Below are 15852 nucleotides of genomic sequence, written 5' to 3'. Positions count from 1 at the left end.
TCCAGCAAGGACCAGCTTCGTCACCCCCGCTCCAAGGACGTGACGCGTTCCGGGCGCAATGGAAGGGGGTGATACGGGGTTGGTCACTTAGTAATTTTAAGAACCTCCCTTCGCGTCCCTTCTTCAAATTTTAGAAGATTTGGAGAAGGGACGACTCGATAAGAAGGCCGATTTAGCTTAAGACGAGAGAGTGTTAGTACACAGATCAACAGTTACCTCAGGAATCGTAAAGATTCAGTCAGACTCTCAACGCAATACGTTCAATCTTCAGACGGCACTAAGTGCAATATTCGAAGTACGCGGAAATTAGTACCCGAGTGCTTAACATTAAGAGATAGGGGGAGGGAGTGACTCGAAAACCATGGATTTTTCAAAAACTCTCTTAACGCAGCTTAGTAAACACAATAAAACGATGCAAGTTTTTTTTAAACTGTTTTTAAATATCTCTCACCGTCCCTAAGCTATTTTACGAAACATAAAATTCTGAATTTTTTTCAAGGGGTGATATCACCCTTTAAAACCGAATTATGACACCAACGAAAAAGAACTTATTTATACCTTTATTTATACCCAAAGTTTCATAATTTTTTGAATTTTTGGGTTGCCTAACCTTCCTTGCTAGGGTATTATTAAGTTTTAGTTACTAAGTGTGTAAATAGTATTTATTTTGTGTACAGTATTTATTTTTTGGATTAGTGATTGTAAATAAAGTTTAAGCACTGTAAACGGGACTTATTATTATTGGGAACGACTTAGGGAACTATAAAATTCCCCATCTACAACTTCACAAAGTGATAGCAATTATTTTCCAGAATAAAAAGGACTTTGGTCTTTTTATAAATAAACAAGAAATTTATGAAATAATGCAACGAATTGATTTGTACACCTAATAATTAAGTGTTTTCTTTTCGTGCGAATTGTTCTTGGATGTATGTATTTTCAATTTTTAAAATTTCAGTAATGTCTCTCCAATAGGCCACTAGTTTGGATTCTACAATTGGCCACATGGATGGTCCTACGTCTAGACTGCGTCATTGCTGCGCCTGTTATCTCGCTTGCAGTCAGTCAAACGTGTAACGCTACACGACCCGGTTTCTTTTACAAGATTTCACGGCTCGACAATTCATAATAAAATAATATAACTTTTTTAATTTTCCTTTTTTTTATCTGAAATTTTTTGTAACATGTTGGTGAGAGTTTTCTGATGAAAATTAAATCAAACACGATATAATTTGAACAACATTTACTTATTAATACTTATTGTGTTACGGATTACGCTTTGTGTCATTATACGGAGCGGAGTTTCGGTTAGTTAGATAGGAGGCCTGGAGCATTCAACGTGTGTTAACGCGTCGTTCACCAGAGGAATTGGAACATTCAACGCATGTGGTTACTACGTCGTTCTCCAATAGGTAGAAGAATTTGAGGACTGTGCGTATCGTAATGTTAGATATACCTCGAGCGGTAAAGGTATATCTTTGTGAGTCTAGCCAATTCGTTACTAGGAGATGGTTATTTAATATAAGCAGACGTAATTCTACAATAACAAAAAACAATTTTTATTAATTTAATAGCATCGTCTTATAAGGTATAAAAAGTCATTAATTTTTATTATGAACATTTTTTTCATATCTACTATAGTTTTAAAGATATACAGGGAAATAGGATAACACTTATCTTCACTCAAGGGCTGTTTTCACCCCGAAGAACCGAAATTGGACCAAAAAAAAAAAATGCCCGATACTTCTCTCGAGGTCCCCTACAAACCCACAAAGTTTTAAAAAAATCGGAATTTTTAGGTTACCGAAGTTCCCTTGTTAGTTCCCCTTCCTGCATTAACTTATTAAAAAATGCCTCAGTTCCAAAGCGGCAAATAGGAATAATTTTTTTAGACTTTCTGCACTTGTGTAAAGAAATCCCAACAAGCCCCAAGGTGGGACAAGTCGGACTTTTTTTTTAAGAGACCGTCAAAGTAGAAACATTGTAGACTTTCTCAGTATATTTTTATGAGCAAACAAATGAGTAACTGCAGGTTTAAAATCCTTGTACTTACAGATTATATTAGAATCCATCACAAATTGAATATATAACACAAAAACGACCAATAAAAAAATGCTAAGAACGACAGACACAGATGACATATACCTAAAGCTTGGATCACCGATTGACGCGAGTATCGACTATTTAGCTAAAATAAGTCGTTGGCTTGAAATCGTTGTCTGGTTGGAAAAGTAACCTATTGTTCATGTTTGAACATTAACAAAAGACTGCGAATTGAAGGGGCATTGTTTACACTAGACAAATGAACAGAGGCCAAAAAGACCTCTGATACTCCTGTTACGGGTTACGCTTGTTGTGTCCTCACACGGAGCGTAATATTGGTTTGGGTTTGTGGATCGGTCAAAACGTTCACCGTATGAGGGTGATACGTTGTTGACAACAAATCCGAAAGAATTGGAACCTTCGACGCATGTGGTTACTACGCCGTTCTCCGAAGGATGGAAAAGGTTTGGTGGTTGTGAGGACAGTACGTATTGTAATGTCGGATATACCTCGAGCGGTAAAGATATATCCTTTGTGAGTTTAATTATTTCGTTACTAATGTTACAAGGAGATGGTTAATTGAATATAGGCTGAGGAATTCTATAGTAACTATATTCTAATAATATTCAAGGAGTTTACAATAAGTTTACAATGGTTTAAATATAAATTATAATGGTTGATTCTTGGCTGAGCAAGAATCTTCCTTCTCGACTTTACACGGTGAGTACGCGGGGACGTCGTAGACAAGTATGTCTGGTTGACACTTTAGTATTATACTTGGTTGCTTGAAAGGGAATTGAGCCCGATCTTGCTTGTGTCAAACGGCGACTATACAGATACTGCTCTACTTTAAAGTTCAGGGTAACTCTGAACTGTGACTGCCCCAGAGCCCCGGAAATCATGCCCTTATATACCCAAAAATCTGTATTTTTTGGGTGGTGGGGGCCCTAATTTTCCCATGAGAACGAAACGCGTTCGTTTACTTTATCCCAAGGGGGTGAGCTCTAGGCGGACGTCTCGGCGCCGCCATGTCGGCTAGTCTGGGTACATAACACTCCTTATTCACTATTTACCTCTCACTTACCATGCTGAAAGATTTTTTTAAGCACATTCGATTTTTAGGTTTTGTCCAGCTAGAACTTCTAAATAACTTATTAATTTCATCAGAGCCCCTTATTTCTAGTCTGAGGCCATTACCACCGACTAGAAATAAAGAAATGTCACCAGAAGTACTTGCGTTATTACTTCCACCTAATAAACATATAGTATAACATTGAATAGAATTTAATTTCCCTCACCCGTTCATCCCCATTTCATTTCTCTAGATTAGAGTTGTATTAAATAAACGTATATTTAGTCGAACTACATCATTCAGTTTCATAGATGAGGCGCAAATAATTTTGTCCAGCTAGAAAGCCCATTTTGACCACTGTGCGCCGTCGCGCAACCAAGATTGGAGTGGGGGTCGACCGTTGGCTATCCAGCTTCCGGACCGCCAGGTACCCACGTTAATTGCATCCAGAGAGACCAGTGGAGAGTGGTTGTAGAAGATTCCTTGGGTGAACACTTGAATCCGCAGATCAGCTGGATCTGCGATACACGTATTGACGAGGGCCGGTATGATTGCCGGTCCGCTGTTGCGGGCGCGCGCGCGCGGTGTCTCATAGGCACGTCTTCACGGTAGCAAGGACAGCTCAAGACTCAGAAGACTGAGCCCAAGTGTTGAATGATGATGGAACTACTCCAGAGCGGTAGAATGAAAAAATATTGAGCTTCTCTGACTCAGAGCATCAGAAATCGTGCCCTTATATACACCAAAAATCGTGGTTTTTTGGTGGTGGAGGCCCTAGATTTTCGTGAGAACGGAATGCGTTCGTTTACCTTATCTCAAGGGCCTTTTAGGGGGTGCGCGCTAGGCGGAAGTCTCGGCGCTGCTGTGTCGGCTAGTCTGCGTACGTAACAGATCAAAAAACAAATCAACAGAACAAAGTATTTTTAAAGCTTAACTTATTGGTATATAATGAAGAGTAAACAGAAAATGCACTTAATATAAATTAAAATAATACATATTTGTTAACATGTCTTTTGTGAAGCTTGATTTAGTTGCATCAGGGTAACATTTACGGAACTCTTCTAATATTTGTAACATATACATAGGTATTGTGTATTTTCTTCGTCTTTTGTTAGTATGTTATTATATTCCGATATCAGCTTTACGCCTCGCTCTGCAACGTCATTAACTATTTTCAAATTTTTTACTATTTCTAACCCTGCTTTATACGAATCATCGTTTTCCCAAACCGATAGGTCTTTCTGTAAAAAAATTTATATCTATATTAAATCTAATGAAAAATCTCCAGCTTTCTGCTGAAATGAAATTGTCTATACCGATATTAGTAATATTTTCCATATCTTTTAAAATAACTTTTTTCAGTGAAACTTCTATATCTGTATATTCCAAATTTTCTAACATACGCCTTTTTATATTAAACGATAAAGCTACGTTAAAAAAAGATAATACTGCACATTCTGGCGTCAGATACTCCAAATGCCCACCAAAATTGTTTAGTCATTTTCGGCTTACGTTTTCGTCATTTTTTTTATATTTAGAAAGTTCTTGCAAAAATCGTAAATCTTGATGTGGAACTACCGCAGGAATTGGAGCATTAAACCAAACTTCAATATATAAATTTGCGATAAATATATATAAATCTCTAATTGCTTCCATTTGCTAGTTGACTCGTGTAGTAGTGCGACGTGCTAAGCCTAATGCTAAATAAAATTCAAAGATTTTGTACATATTTCTGGAACTAACACATAAATATTATTATTATACATCTAAGACATTTTACTTTTTTCAAAAATATTTACTGATATTTCCAAAATAACAAAACACAATTAGATTCAAAACTGACGTGAAATCACTAAAATTTCAAAATTTTACCTCAAATGCGGCATGGGTTCCTGTTTTGTCTAATGACATTAAAAGAGTCTAGCCGAATAAGCATGGTAAAAGTGCCCCTAAACTAAATAAAACGTGTGATACGTCAATTGAAAGAGTTTCTACCCCTATTATTAGGGTAATTATCGACCTAAACATCATTTTCATTTCATACTTGATTTCTTTTGTTCTATCCGATAAAAAATTATGAAGAAAATCTGAGATACTATAGCCAGAGAGTTACATATCTGAGAATTTTTTCAGACTTTTTGAATGAAACATCTATTTTTATTTAACATTTATATTTTTACAGTAGAAGCTGTCTGCCATGTTTATTAACTCATAATTTTTTCAGTTTTTTCGGAAGTGTTATGAATCGCAATATGCTTGTCGCGAAACCGATAATAATTGTCTCCCTTTTTGAGTCAGACCATTTAAAGAATCTATTCGGTATAGGGGACGGAAGATTGATTATTAACGCACAACAATTTGCTATTAAAACTGTGTACATATGTGGAAATGAACGTGAACAGAGCGTGAATTTCTAAGTTTACTGGTCAGAAAATTGTGTGTCGTGTCGTGTTGTGTTCGCTATTTTATAAACTACGTGTGTGTTGTGATTGGTGGTGTGAAGCTGGCGTAGGTGGTGGAAGTATGTGGTGATTGGTTTTTCGGCGTGTTTGGGGTGTGTCTGGTGATGGTGTGAAAGTAGGGAATTTGGTCTTACATTCGTTATATTGCTTGTTTGAAATTGGTAATGTCGAAGGTCTGTTTTATTGTCTTAGGGTATCTGGTGTCCAGGTGTGAGAGTCGTCGAATTTTTGGTGCAATAAAGTAAGTAAATACATATATTGGATTGCGTGGGTAGAACTGTCCACAATCTTCTGACAACAGTAGAACACGTGCATGTGATAAATCATCTACTAATGAACAATTACGTTACTTTCTTATTTGTACTTTCATATTTGTACTTTCATAGTTACGTTTAATTCCAATTCCAATCACTACTAATGTTGTAATCTTATTCTATGCTGAATCGGTAACGTTGGTAGCGACAGGAAAATGGTAAGGGTCATCTCGGACCCCAAAGTCCCGGACAAAAAGTCCTATAAGATATTAGGTGTATCCTGTACGTCGCCTGTGTCATAGGGCAGGACATCTTATAACACTGTCCAACAAATTTTGACTTTCAGAAAAATCTGCAATATCCACTGGGTGATCCTTATAGAGTTTTACGTTCTAAACACGAATCCGGAAGCAGAATTGCTTTATCAGCCTCAGTTTTTGAAAAATATGGATTTTTGTAAAAACACACGATTTTGGACAAAAATAAGGTATTGCATGAAAACTCAAAACGCTAAGAAGTTCCATTTAGTCTTAAAAGATAGAGGAGAGTGTCCTGAATATATTAGCGTATACAGTTATTAAATTTTGTGGTTTTGGATGGTTGTAAATGACCATGAAAGTTTAAAAGCAAGCCGATGTGCGTACCTTTACGCAATACTTTTGCATTTTTACGAAAAGTTCTTTATTTAGCATAAATTTGCTATACAGTATTGAATTCTGTAGACATTTCTTAAGAAGAAACCATTCAGAAAATGTGTCGGAACGGTTTTGAATTCGAACAGTTTGAGGAAATATTCTCCGGCAACATGTGCACGGCGTTTTGCCGCCATGCAGCCATCGCTCGTCTTCGCCGACTCGACAGTGCCGTAGCGACACGTAGGTAATCGTTTCATAGTCAAAAATATTATTTAAATTTGCAATATTTGCAATATTCGCATAGTTCTGACATCAAGAATCAAAAAATTATTTTGCTCAAAGGTACATAATAAAAAAGTTGTGAACAATAAAAAAAAACATTGAAAAAATTTTTAAACTTTTTCAAAAATTTTGCTAAGCTGAATATGTAATTTTTATCAAAGTATACATTCGCTACAAGCTTCTAATTTACTCGAATGTAACCCCAGACTATCCACCGAATGGTGTCTTGATTCTCAATTGTCCACCAAACGGTGTCCCGATTCTCACATTGTCCATCAAACGGTCTCTCTCCCTCCACATTCGACGCAAAATGTGCACAGACATTTAACGTATTTTTCTAGCAATTCGTTTTTGTAATTCATCCGAAACGATATACAGGATGAGGCACCTAACTTGATCACCTCGAATAACTTCTGAATTATACGTTGTACAATAAATTATTTCTACAAAAGTTACATGGTATCAAGAGGGACATCACGTGGTGAACACGACTTCTTTATACATAAGTGGAGGCGTTTAGGAGATTTGAAAGTCAACTTTGTTTTTTTAAATGGAATGCCCTATTTTTTTTTACGGCAGTTCGAAAGCTCATTAATTTCCAAGTAGAAAAGTATTAAACATTGTTTATTCTAGAGCTAATAATTAACGATATATTAACGAAAGTTTGGTCCATATGATCCGCATATGGTGATCAAATTAGGTGCCTCACCTTATGTAATGAAATAAAATGAAGTATTAACTCAATAAGTATTAATAAGTAAAAGTTCAAATTATATCGTGTTTGACCTCATTTTCACCAGAAAAATCTCACCAATAGGTTAAAAAAAATTTCTGATAAAAAAAAGTAAAATTAAAAAAGTTTAAATCGTTTAATCCTTTTCTGTTATTCTCTGTCCTTATCTTCATTTGGCAAACTACAAAGGCGGGCTACGAGACTCGAAAACAGTGTCCCTGCTTCTCAAACTGTCCTGTTTAGGTTTCGTGCTGGTAGACAATGTGAGAGACATTACTGTATTTTGATTATATTTCGACATTTTCCCAAAATTTCTGTTGAGAGAAGTATTCTTCGCCATAACTCTTTAACTATTCAGAATAAAAATATATGTTTCAAGTAAATGTCATTAAGTTCGATGACAGCAATTCGAATAACAAAAAATTAATACGCCATTCTGTTTTTAAAAAATGAAGGGGACCCCCTATGCCCCTCTGCCAAAATTTATTGTACCCTAAATAATTAGCCTCCCTGTGCCATTTAACATGAAAAGAAGTTCAAGTCAAAATACTTATAATAAAAGTGTTTATTTTTAAATCTCTTAATAAATAAAAAGAATTCTAATTTTTCAGTTAATTAAAAGCTCATTATACAATTAATTCTATTCTCGTGTGTTTCACTACATATAACAAAGTAAGAAAATCACTTCTTTCTTAATTTCATATCTGTACATACTTTTAATAATTCTTAATGCAATTATATGCTAGCGATACAAATAAATTTACATATACATATAGAGTTTATATTTTTAAGATAATTTAAAATCCTATTATTGTATTTTTCATGCACACATTTATGGTATACCATCACAAATAGAAATAATTATTTGTACAAATCAAATCAATGCAAAGAATATTAAAGTAAGAAACATCTAAATATTTAAAACCAGACAAGGGTATTTCATAATATTGATGTTGCATTAACATTAGTGCTGTACTAACTTAGTTTTTGGAACAACAATATTATCTACGTAGTTCTATTTGTTTTGTAAGTCCATTGACATGTATACATTACGAAGTCAGCCGATTACCTTCTAGAAATGTAAAAAACATAATATAATATAACATAACTTAATATTTATGCTTATGTCTATGTTTACGTGGCGATGGAGAAGGAGGACTGTTAACTCTATGCTTTGAAGCACGCGGTGGAGGTGGTGGTGACAATGATGGTGATCTAGCTCTTCTCTTTCTGTCATTTCGTTCATTAGCAGGCGATCTACGAGATACTCTGGATGAAAAGGAAGGCGAAGGTGTCCGTCGAATACGTGGTGGTGATGGTGTTACTGGTACTCGTTTTTTGTATGGTGACCGTGATCTGCGTTTACCACGTGGTGATCTACTACGTGATCTGAAATTACGTGAATAAATATATCACATACTTTTTAAATATATGCAATAATATATCAAGTACAAGTATTATTTAAATAGTACTGCAATTTTTGACATTACGTAACAATGTCTGAAATTTTTGAGATGTGGGCTTGGATAATATGTAAATAAACTGTTTAACATTTATAGTCGTAAACAATGTCCTTTTGAAAGAGTATCCTAATATATTGCTAGCATTGTGATTTTTATCATAAATTTGCATAAGTATACTTGAAAGTAAATAAAAGTTATGATTTTTGATAAATGTGTAATAATAGTAAGACTCAAATGATGAAATGTTTAGAATATGGTGGAGAACCTTTAGAACACTTTTTATAACTTAAAAATTGTTTGGAACCGTGGATAGGGTCGTATAGATAAGAGGTATAGTACTATGCAGAGTTGGAAAAATTGCGCGTGGAAGGAATGCGGGTCTCGTTGGTTGTAGCGGAACACTCATAAAGTTAGATCATACGCATTGTTATTATCGGCCGAAACGGTCACATCTATTAATTTATTGCGTGTCGGTAAACATCAAAGACTGAGCGAGCGAAAGACCCCTCCTACCTCTGTGCCGTCTTGCGTGCAATTTTTCCAGCTCTGCATAGTGCATTCTAGTAAGAAAGTTGAAACACCTTGTGAATTATTTAGTTTTCGATCATTTAACTCTAATATTTTTATACGCAAAATAACCCAAGGAATTAATTTATACAAGAAAAATTATATAGTTTCATTTAAAAAAAGAGTGCAGCTATACTTTGCAACCATAGCAATATACAAAAATGCATAAAAGTCATGCAAAAATATAGAACATAACAACATTTTTATTTTGCTTTCTAAAAATTTTTTCTATCTCTAACCGCTTTTAAAGATATAGCTCCGTCCAGTTGCGTGCGACACCCTATGAATGAATTACAGCAGTAAAAATATATTATGTCATTTAACAAAAATATCGATTATGCTGAAATTTCTGAAAATGTAATTTCCAGAAATAAATTAATTTTTATTACATTTACCCTTTTAAATATTTTCTCATGTCACGACAAACGGAAAAATTTTTGGTAAGAAAATGTTCCATTATTTTTTATAATCAATAGGAATAGTTATTCCCGTTTCTTCAAACTTGCAGTAAATTTTACATAAGAAAAGTGATTTTTAATTTTTACATAGAACGCACATTTTTTTTGCATTATATCAAAAAGACGAATGTAACAATATAAGTCACATAGATGCAATACTCAATATTAATGTAGTTACGGTAATTTAATGTTTTACTCTTGTCATAATAAAATCATATGCTTGATATAAAGTGACATTTTATTGTAAGTGCTCAGAATATGTACCTTAAACTTGAATTCAGTCATTACACCAAGAATCAACAAATTTTATATGATACATTATTCATCCGAATTCCATTCGGTGTTTTAATAATTCTTAGGTGCAATTATTTACGGGTGCATATTTTGACATAAGTAGCAATCCAAAGAAATTAGGTCTTCAGATCTTGGTAACCACAAATCAAGACCATTACATCCGATCTATCAGATAGAATAATGAGAATTTAGTTATATTAACATTTGCCTTCTATAATGAAGTGATGCACCATCATGTTGGTATCACATTTGTATTTGAATTTGAAGTGGAATATCTTCTAACTTTTTGTAAAGTTTACTTTTTAAAACATGTGCATTCTGCACTTAAATGACTATCAGAAATTTCAATTTTAAGAAACTAAATATTGACAATTTCAACCTAAATATAAATTTTAAAAAGTTGTTGAAACTTAAAAATAATAGTAGCATACGGATTTTGGAAAAATCATAAGTAACAACATAGGTCAATTTTCTTTTTAATTCAGTTATGCAGTGAATCGTGTTATTTGTAGATCAAATGAGTGCACAAATAACACAAATAATATATAAACGTATAGTAAAAGAGGTGTAATAATCTGCAAAGTGAGAGCAGAAACAACATACATAAGTACAAAGCTCAAAAAATGTGATCGTATTTATGTTCTACAAAAATATTATGACATAATAAATGATGCAAATTCAAAGTACTTATTTAATGTAATTCATATCATTTAGTGCAGAACAACGTAAGTCATAAAAGTTAAAATAGAAATATCATGAACTACTATTGATAAAGAAAATTACATCTTCATTTATTACATTGCTAAAGATATACATATTTCATACAAATGTTGAAGAATATTGTCATTAATTTTTGAAAAAACAAAAGGAAAAAAAGTTTTTCTTTATTTCTAAAAAGTTAGTTAAGAATTAGTGACTTATGTTGTTGATTCAATTGTACACAGCATTTCTTTTGCCCCATGTATGTAAGTGTAGCATCATTAATAAAATTTGGAACACTAGTGATTTAGTATAATATCTAATGATAAGCTTCTATACATTGATCATAATCTCTAAGCTGTCATACTTTTGCATATTCCTCATGTTTTTGTCTCTCAAACAAATTTATGGAATAAATTTAATTGACGTGATATGTCATGTACCAATGTAGGTATCATCATATTTTGTGCATTGCCAATGATCTTTTCCAGCAAGAATAACACTATCTCTATTACCTACAAGTATTGTTTCACTCTCTAAAAGTCTTTGAAACGTACAAACAAATACTGGATAAGGAAATAATGTTGATTTAACCCTTTCATTACTAATGGTGACTATAGTCACCCAACATCGAGAGCTCACTGCATCCTAAAGGTGACTATAATCACTCAACGTCGGGAACTCGCTGCATCCTAAAGGTAACTATAGTCACCCTCCGCTGAGCGTTGTGACAAAACTGTATTACTACACAACTTTTTAAATTTGATTATTCTGACATATATTTGCTTATAATTTGTTATATACTCGCGGTTCATCTGATTCGTACAGCAGCATCATGTTGGTGACCAACATTTCGCCGTAACGAAAGGGTGAAACAAGTAGATATTTTTCGATGCAGAAAGAGTATCTAAAAAAGCAATTTTTTGCAAATCTCACAAATAAAAACAATATCAGCGTATTTAACTGTACTAAAATTTTCCATTATATTGCACAAAAAACGAAATGAATCAAGTGACATTCAATCGTAAATAATTATCTCACATACTTTTGTTTTGTTAAAGTTGATTTCTTAAAGGTTGTTTCGTATCAAACTTATGATTTTTCGATAATATCAGCAAAACATTCAAGTATGGAGAACTATATTAATCTTGAGAATAGAATCTACATTCATATGAAATTTTTGATTTGCAAAAAGAACTCGCGAAGTGTTCTCGGATTTTGATGAAACTTTTCAGGTCGATAAGGAATCGAAAGATGTATGGCCATGTTCAATTCTAGGTGTAGATACTCAATAGTTTATGAGATATTTAACAATAAAACTTGAATTCATCCACTGGTGCGTAAAAAATATTTAAAATAAGCAGCCAAATCAAGCATGTCGCTATGGCTGTAGCTGGTAAGGAAAGAATTCGTGATTTTAACACGGTGGGTAAAAATTTTTTTCTGTTTACTCTGTTCCAATTCAATTTTCATATTACGTTTCTTTTGGTAACCTTTTTAATACATAAGAATATGTAACTGTTTTTTATAATTTTATATTACATACATCGCATTCTTATCGATAGTATTTATCATAAAAACAACTAAATTAAAACAATTCGTTCACCATGAACATAGAACAAATATGGATAAAGAATATTAAATTATAATAAATCTATGGACAAGGAAAACATTAAATTGTAACTAAATCAATGATTACAAAAATATTTAAAATTAAATAATGAATAGACATAATAATAAACTTTGAAAATAAAAGTATTTTTTATTTTTTGAAGCTAGATGATAGATTTTTTAACGTTTTGAAAATCATTCTTGGCACTGATGTTATTTAGTTGATCTAAATCGTCAAGTATACACGCATTTATTAGCTAGCTGCACATTTTTTAAATACACCTCATAGAAAAACCCACTTTAATTACTTTTTGCAGGAAAAATATTAATTAGGATGATTTTCTCCCTACTTTGTCACACAAAATATATTAATAATAGCGAAATATTTTGTAATGTTAATCAAGTAACTTTTAATAATGTATGTAAAGAACAACATGTTTGGAATGTTTTAACTCATTTATAAAATATACAGGATGTTTCGTAAAGAGTGTAACACCCGGAAATGGGGGGTTGCTGGGGTGACTGTGAACAACTTTTTCCTTTACCAAAATGTTGGTTGAAGCTTCGTTTTTGAATTATTAACGAAAAGCACTGGCCAATCAAAGCCCGCGCCCAGGCACGGGGCGCAGAACTCATCCGCGCGCGATCGTGAATAAACGCATTGACACAGCGTGGGTATCGAGGGAAACGTGCGGCAAATGTTACATCGTCTTAAATTAAGAATAATCTAGAATTATTCGTTATTCATGAATAACAAATAAACTAATAAGTCGTTTAACCACGTTGAATGCCGGACCAATTCTACGTAACTTGTCCACGGTGCCGAAAAGAATTTTTTATTTATAAATAATATGTCAATAGTTAGAAATAAAACTATTTAAATATGCTGTGTTATATGCATTAGGTGAAAATTTTGCAAATACTACCATTTATTCAAATTAAATGCTTTTACTAATTTTGAGACCGCCGGCCACCGATCGCCCCCACGGCACTCAACGTGTTAATAACTGTTTTCGATACTTTTATTCATTATCCGAAAGGAATAAAGTGTTTTATTACTTATGAAAAACTTACCCATTCATCCACGAATTAACCTGCTTCGACGGAAGTGGGTCATTGTGCCGATCCTGACCTTTCAAGGTAACCCGCAACCAGCTGATGTTACGGCAAGGTCGGTGAACTCACTTCACTGCACAGCCACTTTTACTGTTTTCGACGATATTATAAAAAATAAATCGTTTGCCGCACGCTTCCCTCGATACCCACGCTGTGCCAATGCGTTTGTTCACGATCGCACGCGGATGAGTCTCTGCGCTTCCGTGCCTGGGCGCGGGCTCTACGCGCGCTCTGATTGGCCAGTATTTTTCATTAAGAATTCAAAAACGAAGCTTCAACCAACATTTTGGTAAAGGAAAAAGTTGTTCAGAGCCACCCCAGCAACCCCCCATTTCCGGGTGTTACACTCTTTACGAAACACCCTGTATATGGTGCACGAAATTTTTTTATTAGAACTGTTTTTAGTTTAGAAAAGTAAATAGTTAAATATTTTTGTATTAATAATGCAATCAGTCCCCACAATGTTTATGGCACTTTCGATCATCTGATAAAAAAATGTTGTGAACAAAACTTACTACTCAGTCGGTAGGAAATTGCAAATTTAAAAATAGCCAAAAACATTTCTCTTTAATAAAAAATGAAGGTCACCATCATTTTTTTTAAATGGGACTATGTACTTTTTAGTTCATAGTATTATAGGTGATGTCAAGACAAATTCAACGACCTAGTATACTGTGATCTTGAATTCAGAAATCGTCACGAATCAATTGCCAATAGTTCCATACTTACGTACCCAACCAACGTTCTTCAAATTTTGTATTTAGATATTCACCAACAATCTAAGCATTATGAGTTGGGCATCTGCCTTGTTGAAAATACAAAGTATTTACGTTGAACGTCATATGGAAGTACTGGCAATGGTGGAAGTTCATGACGAAACAACTTTATAACAATTCAAGCATCTATTATAATTGAACGTACAAAGGTACTATAACACTACACAAGGTATGTTTACTTTTGTACGCTGTTTATGGTCCTTTTGTAATGTACGTATGATTAATATTTTTCTTGTTGAAGCTCACCATTTTGAAATGTGTAATTTGATAAAAATAAATAATTTTTACGTATAACATTTCCCTTGATTAAGCCGACATTTCAAGATTCAGGGACATTTCAAGGTCATAGTATAGTAGTGACCTTGCCTTTTATTGAAGAAACAATTTTTTGGAAGTTTCTTATATTGCAATTTGTAACCAACTGAAACCTAATTAACTTTTATTCAAAACTGAAATGCCTGGAAAATCGTGGCACCTATTACGTAATACATTCTGTGTTTGTATTATGATTGTATTAATATTTTGTATCAAAATCTAATCTACTAAAGAAAAAAGAATAATGATATTTTTGATTCAATTGCTTTTACAATAAATATCATCTACTAGAATGCGATGTATGTAATATAAAATTATAAAAAACATTTACATATGATTATGTATTAAAAAGGTTACCAAAAGAAATGTAATATGAAAATTGAATTGGAACAGAGTAAACAGAAAAAAATTTTTACCCACCGTGTTAAAATCACGAATCCTCCCCTTACCAGGCAGCTATAGCGACATGCTTGATTTGGCTGCTTATTTTAAACATTTTTTACGCACCAGTGGATGAATTCAAGTTTTATTGTTAAATATCTCGTAAACTATTGAGTGTCTACACCTAGAACTGAACATGGCCGTACATCTTTCGATTCCTTATCGACCTGAAAAGTTTCATCAAAATCCGAGAACCCTTCACGTGTTCTTCTTGTTAGAATGGTTTCTCAAATAATCTATCAAGTTTCTTTAAAATTCATTTTGAAGCATCTTGCATATTATTAATCCATTAGTCAAAATAAACTCTTTTCATTTAAATATTTGAATTACACATTTAACTTTTTCAGTACATACAAATAAGTAACCATGCTACTTTAATACACTATTCATACAGTGTACTAAAGATTTCTTTGTTACACTTAATGCTATCTAAGCATTTAAAAGTACTTTTAATTTTAAAAAAAGCAAATTACGCATAATTCGATACATCTCATTGTATCTTTTCTATTGTATTAAAAAAACTATGTACATAAGTAAATAAAAGTGAAGTTTAATATAATGAAAACTTATTTTAAAACAACAAAAAATTATGAGTTCAAGAAAACAATCTTACTATTAATTACTCATTTAT

At 33.2% G+C, this 15852-nt stretch overlaps 1 protein-coding gene across 1 annotated transcript in view; it reads right to left on the bottom strand.

The window, feature by feature from the left end:
* Positions 1-8508: 8508 nt before the first annotated feature.
* LOC108573963 (U2 snRNP-associated SURP motif-containing protein) overlaps positions 8509-15852 on the bottom strand; it is a 26018-nt gene continuing 18674 nt past the window's right edge. Inside the window, 1 exon segment of the mRNA XM_017936456.1 lies at positions 8509-8873. Within this exon segment, the coding sequence (XP_017791945.1) occupies positions 8591-8873 (283 nt within the window). The 3' untranslated portion in view covers positions 8509-8590.

Source organism: Habropoda laboriosa, unplaced genomic scaffold (assembly GCF_001263275.1).
Source record: "Habropoda laboriosa isolate 0110345459 unplaced genomic scaffold, ASM126327v1 scaffold181, whole genome shotgun sequence".
Classification (NCBI taxonomy): domain Eukaryota; kingdom Metazoa; phylum Arthropoda; class Insecta; order Hymenoptera; family Apidae; genus Habropoda; species Habropoda laboriosa.
This window is presented reverse-complemented; position numbering and strand designations above follow the sequence as displayed.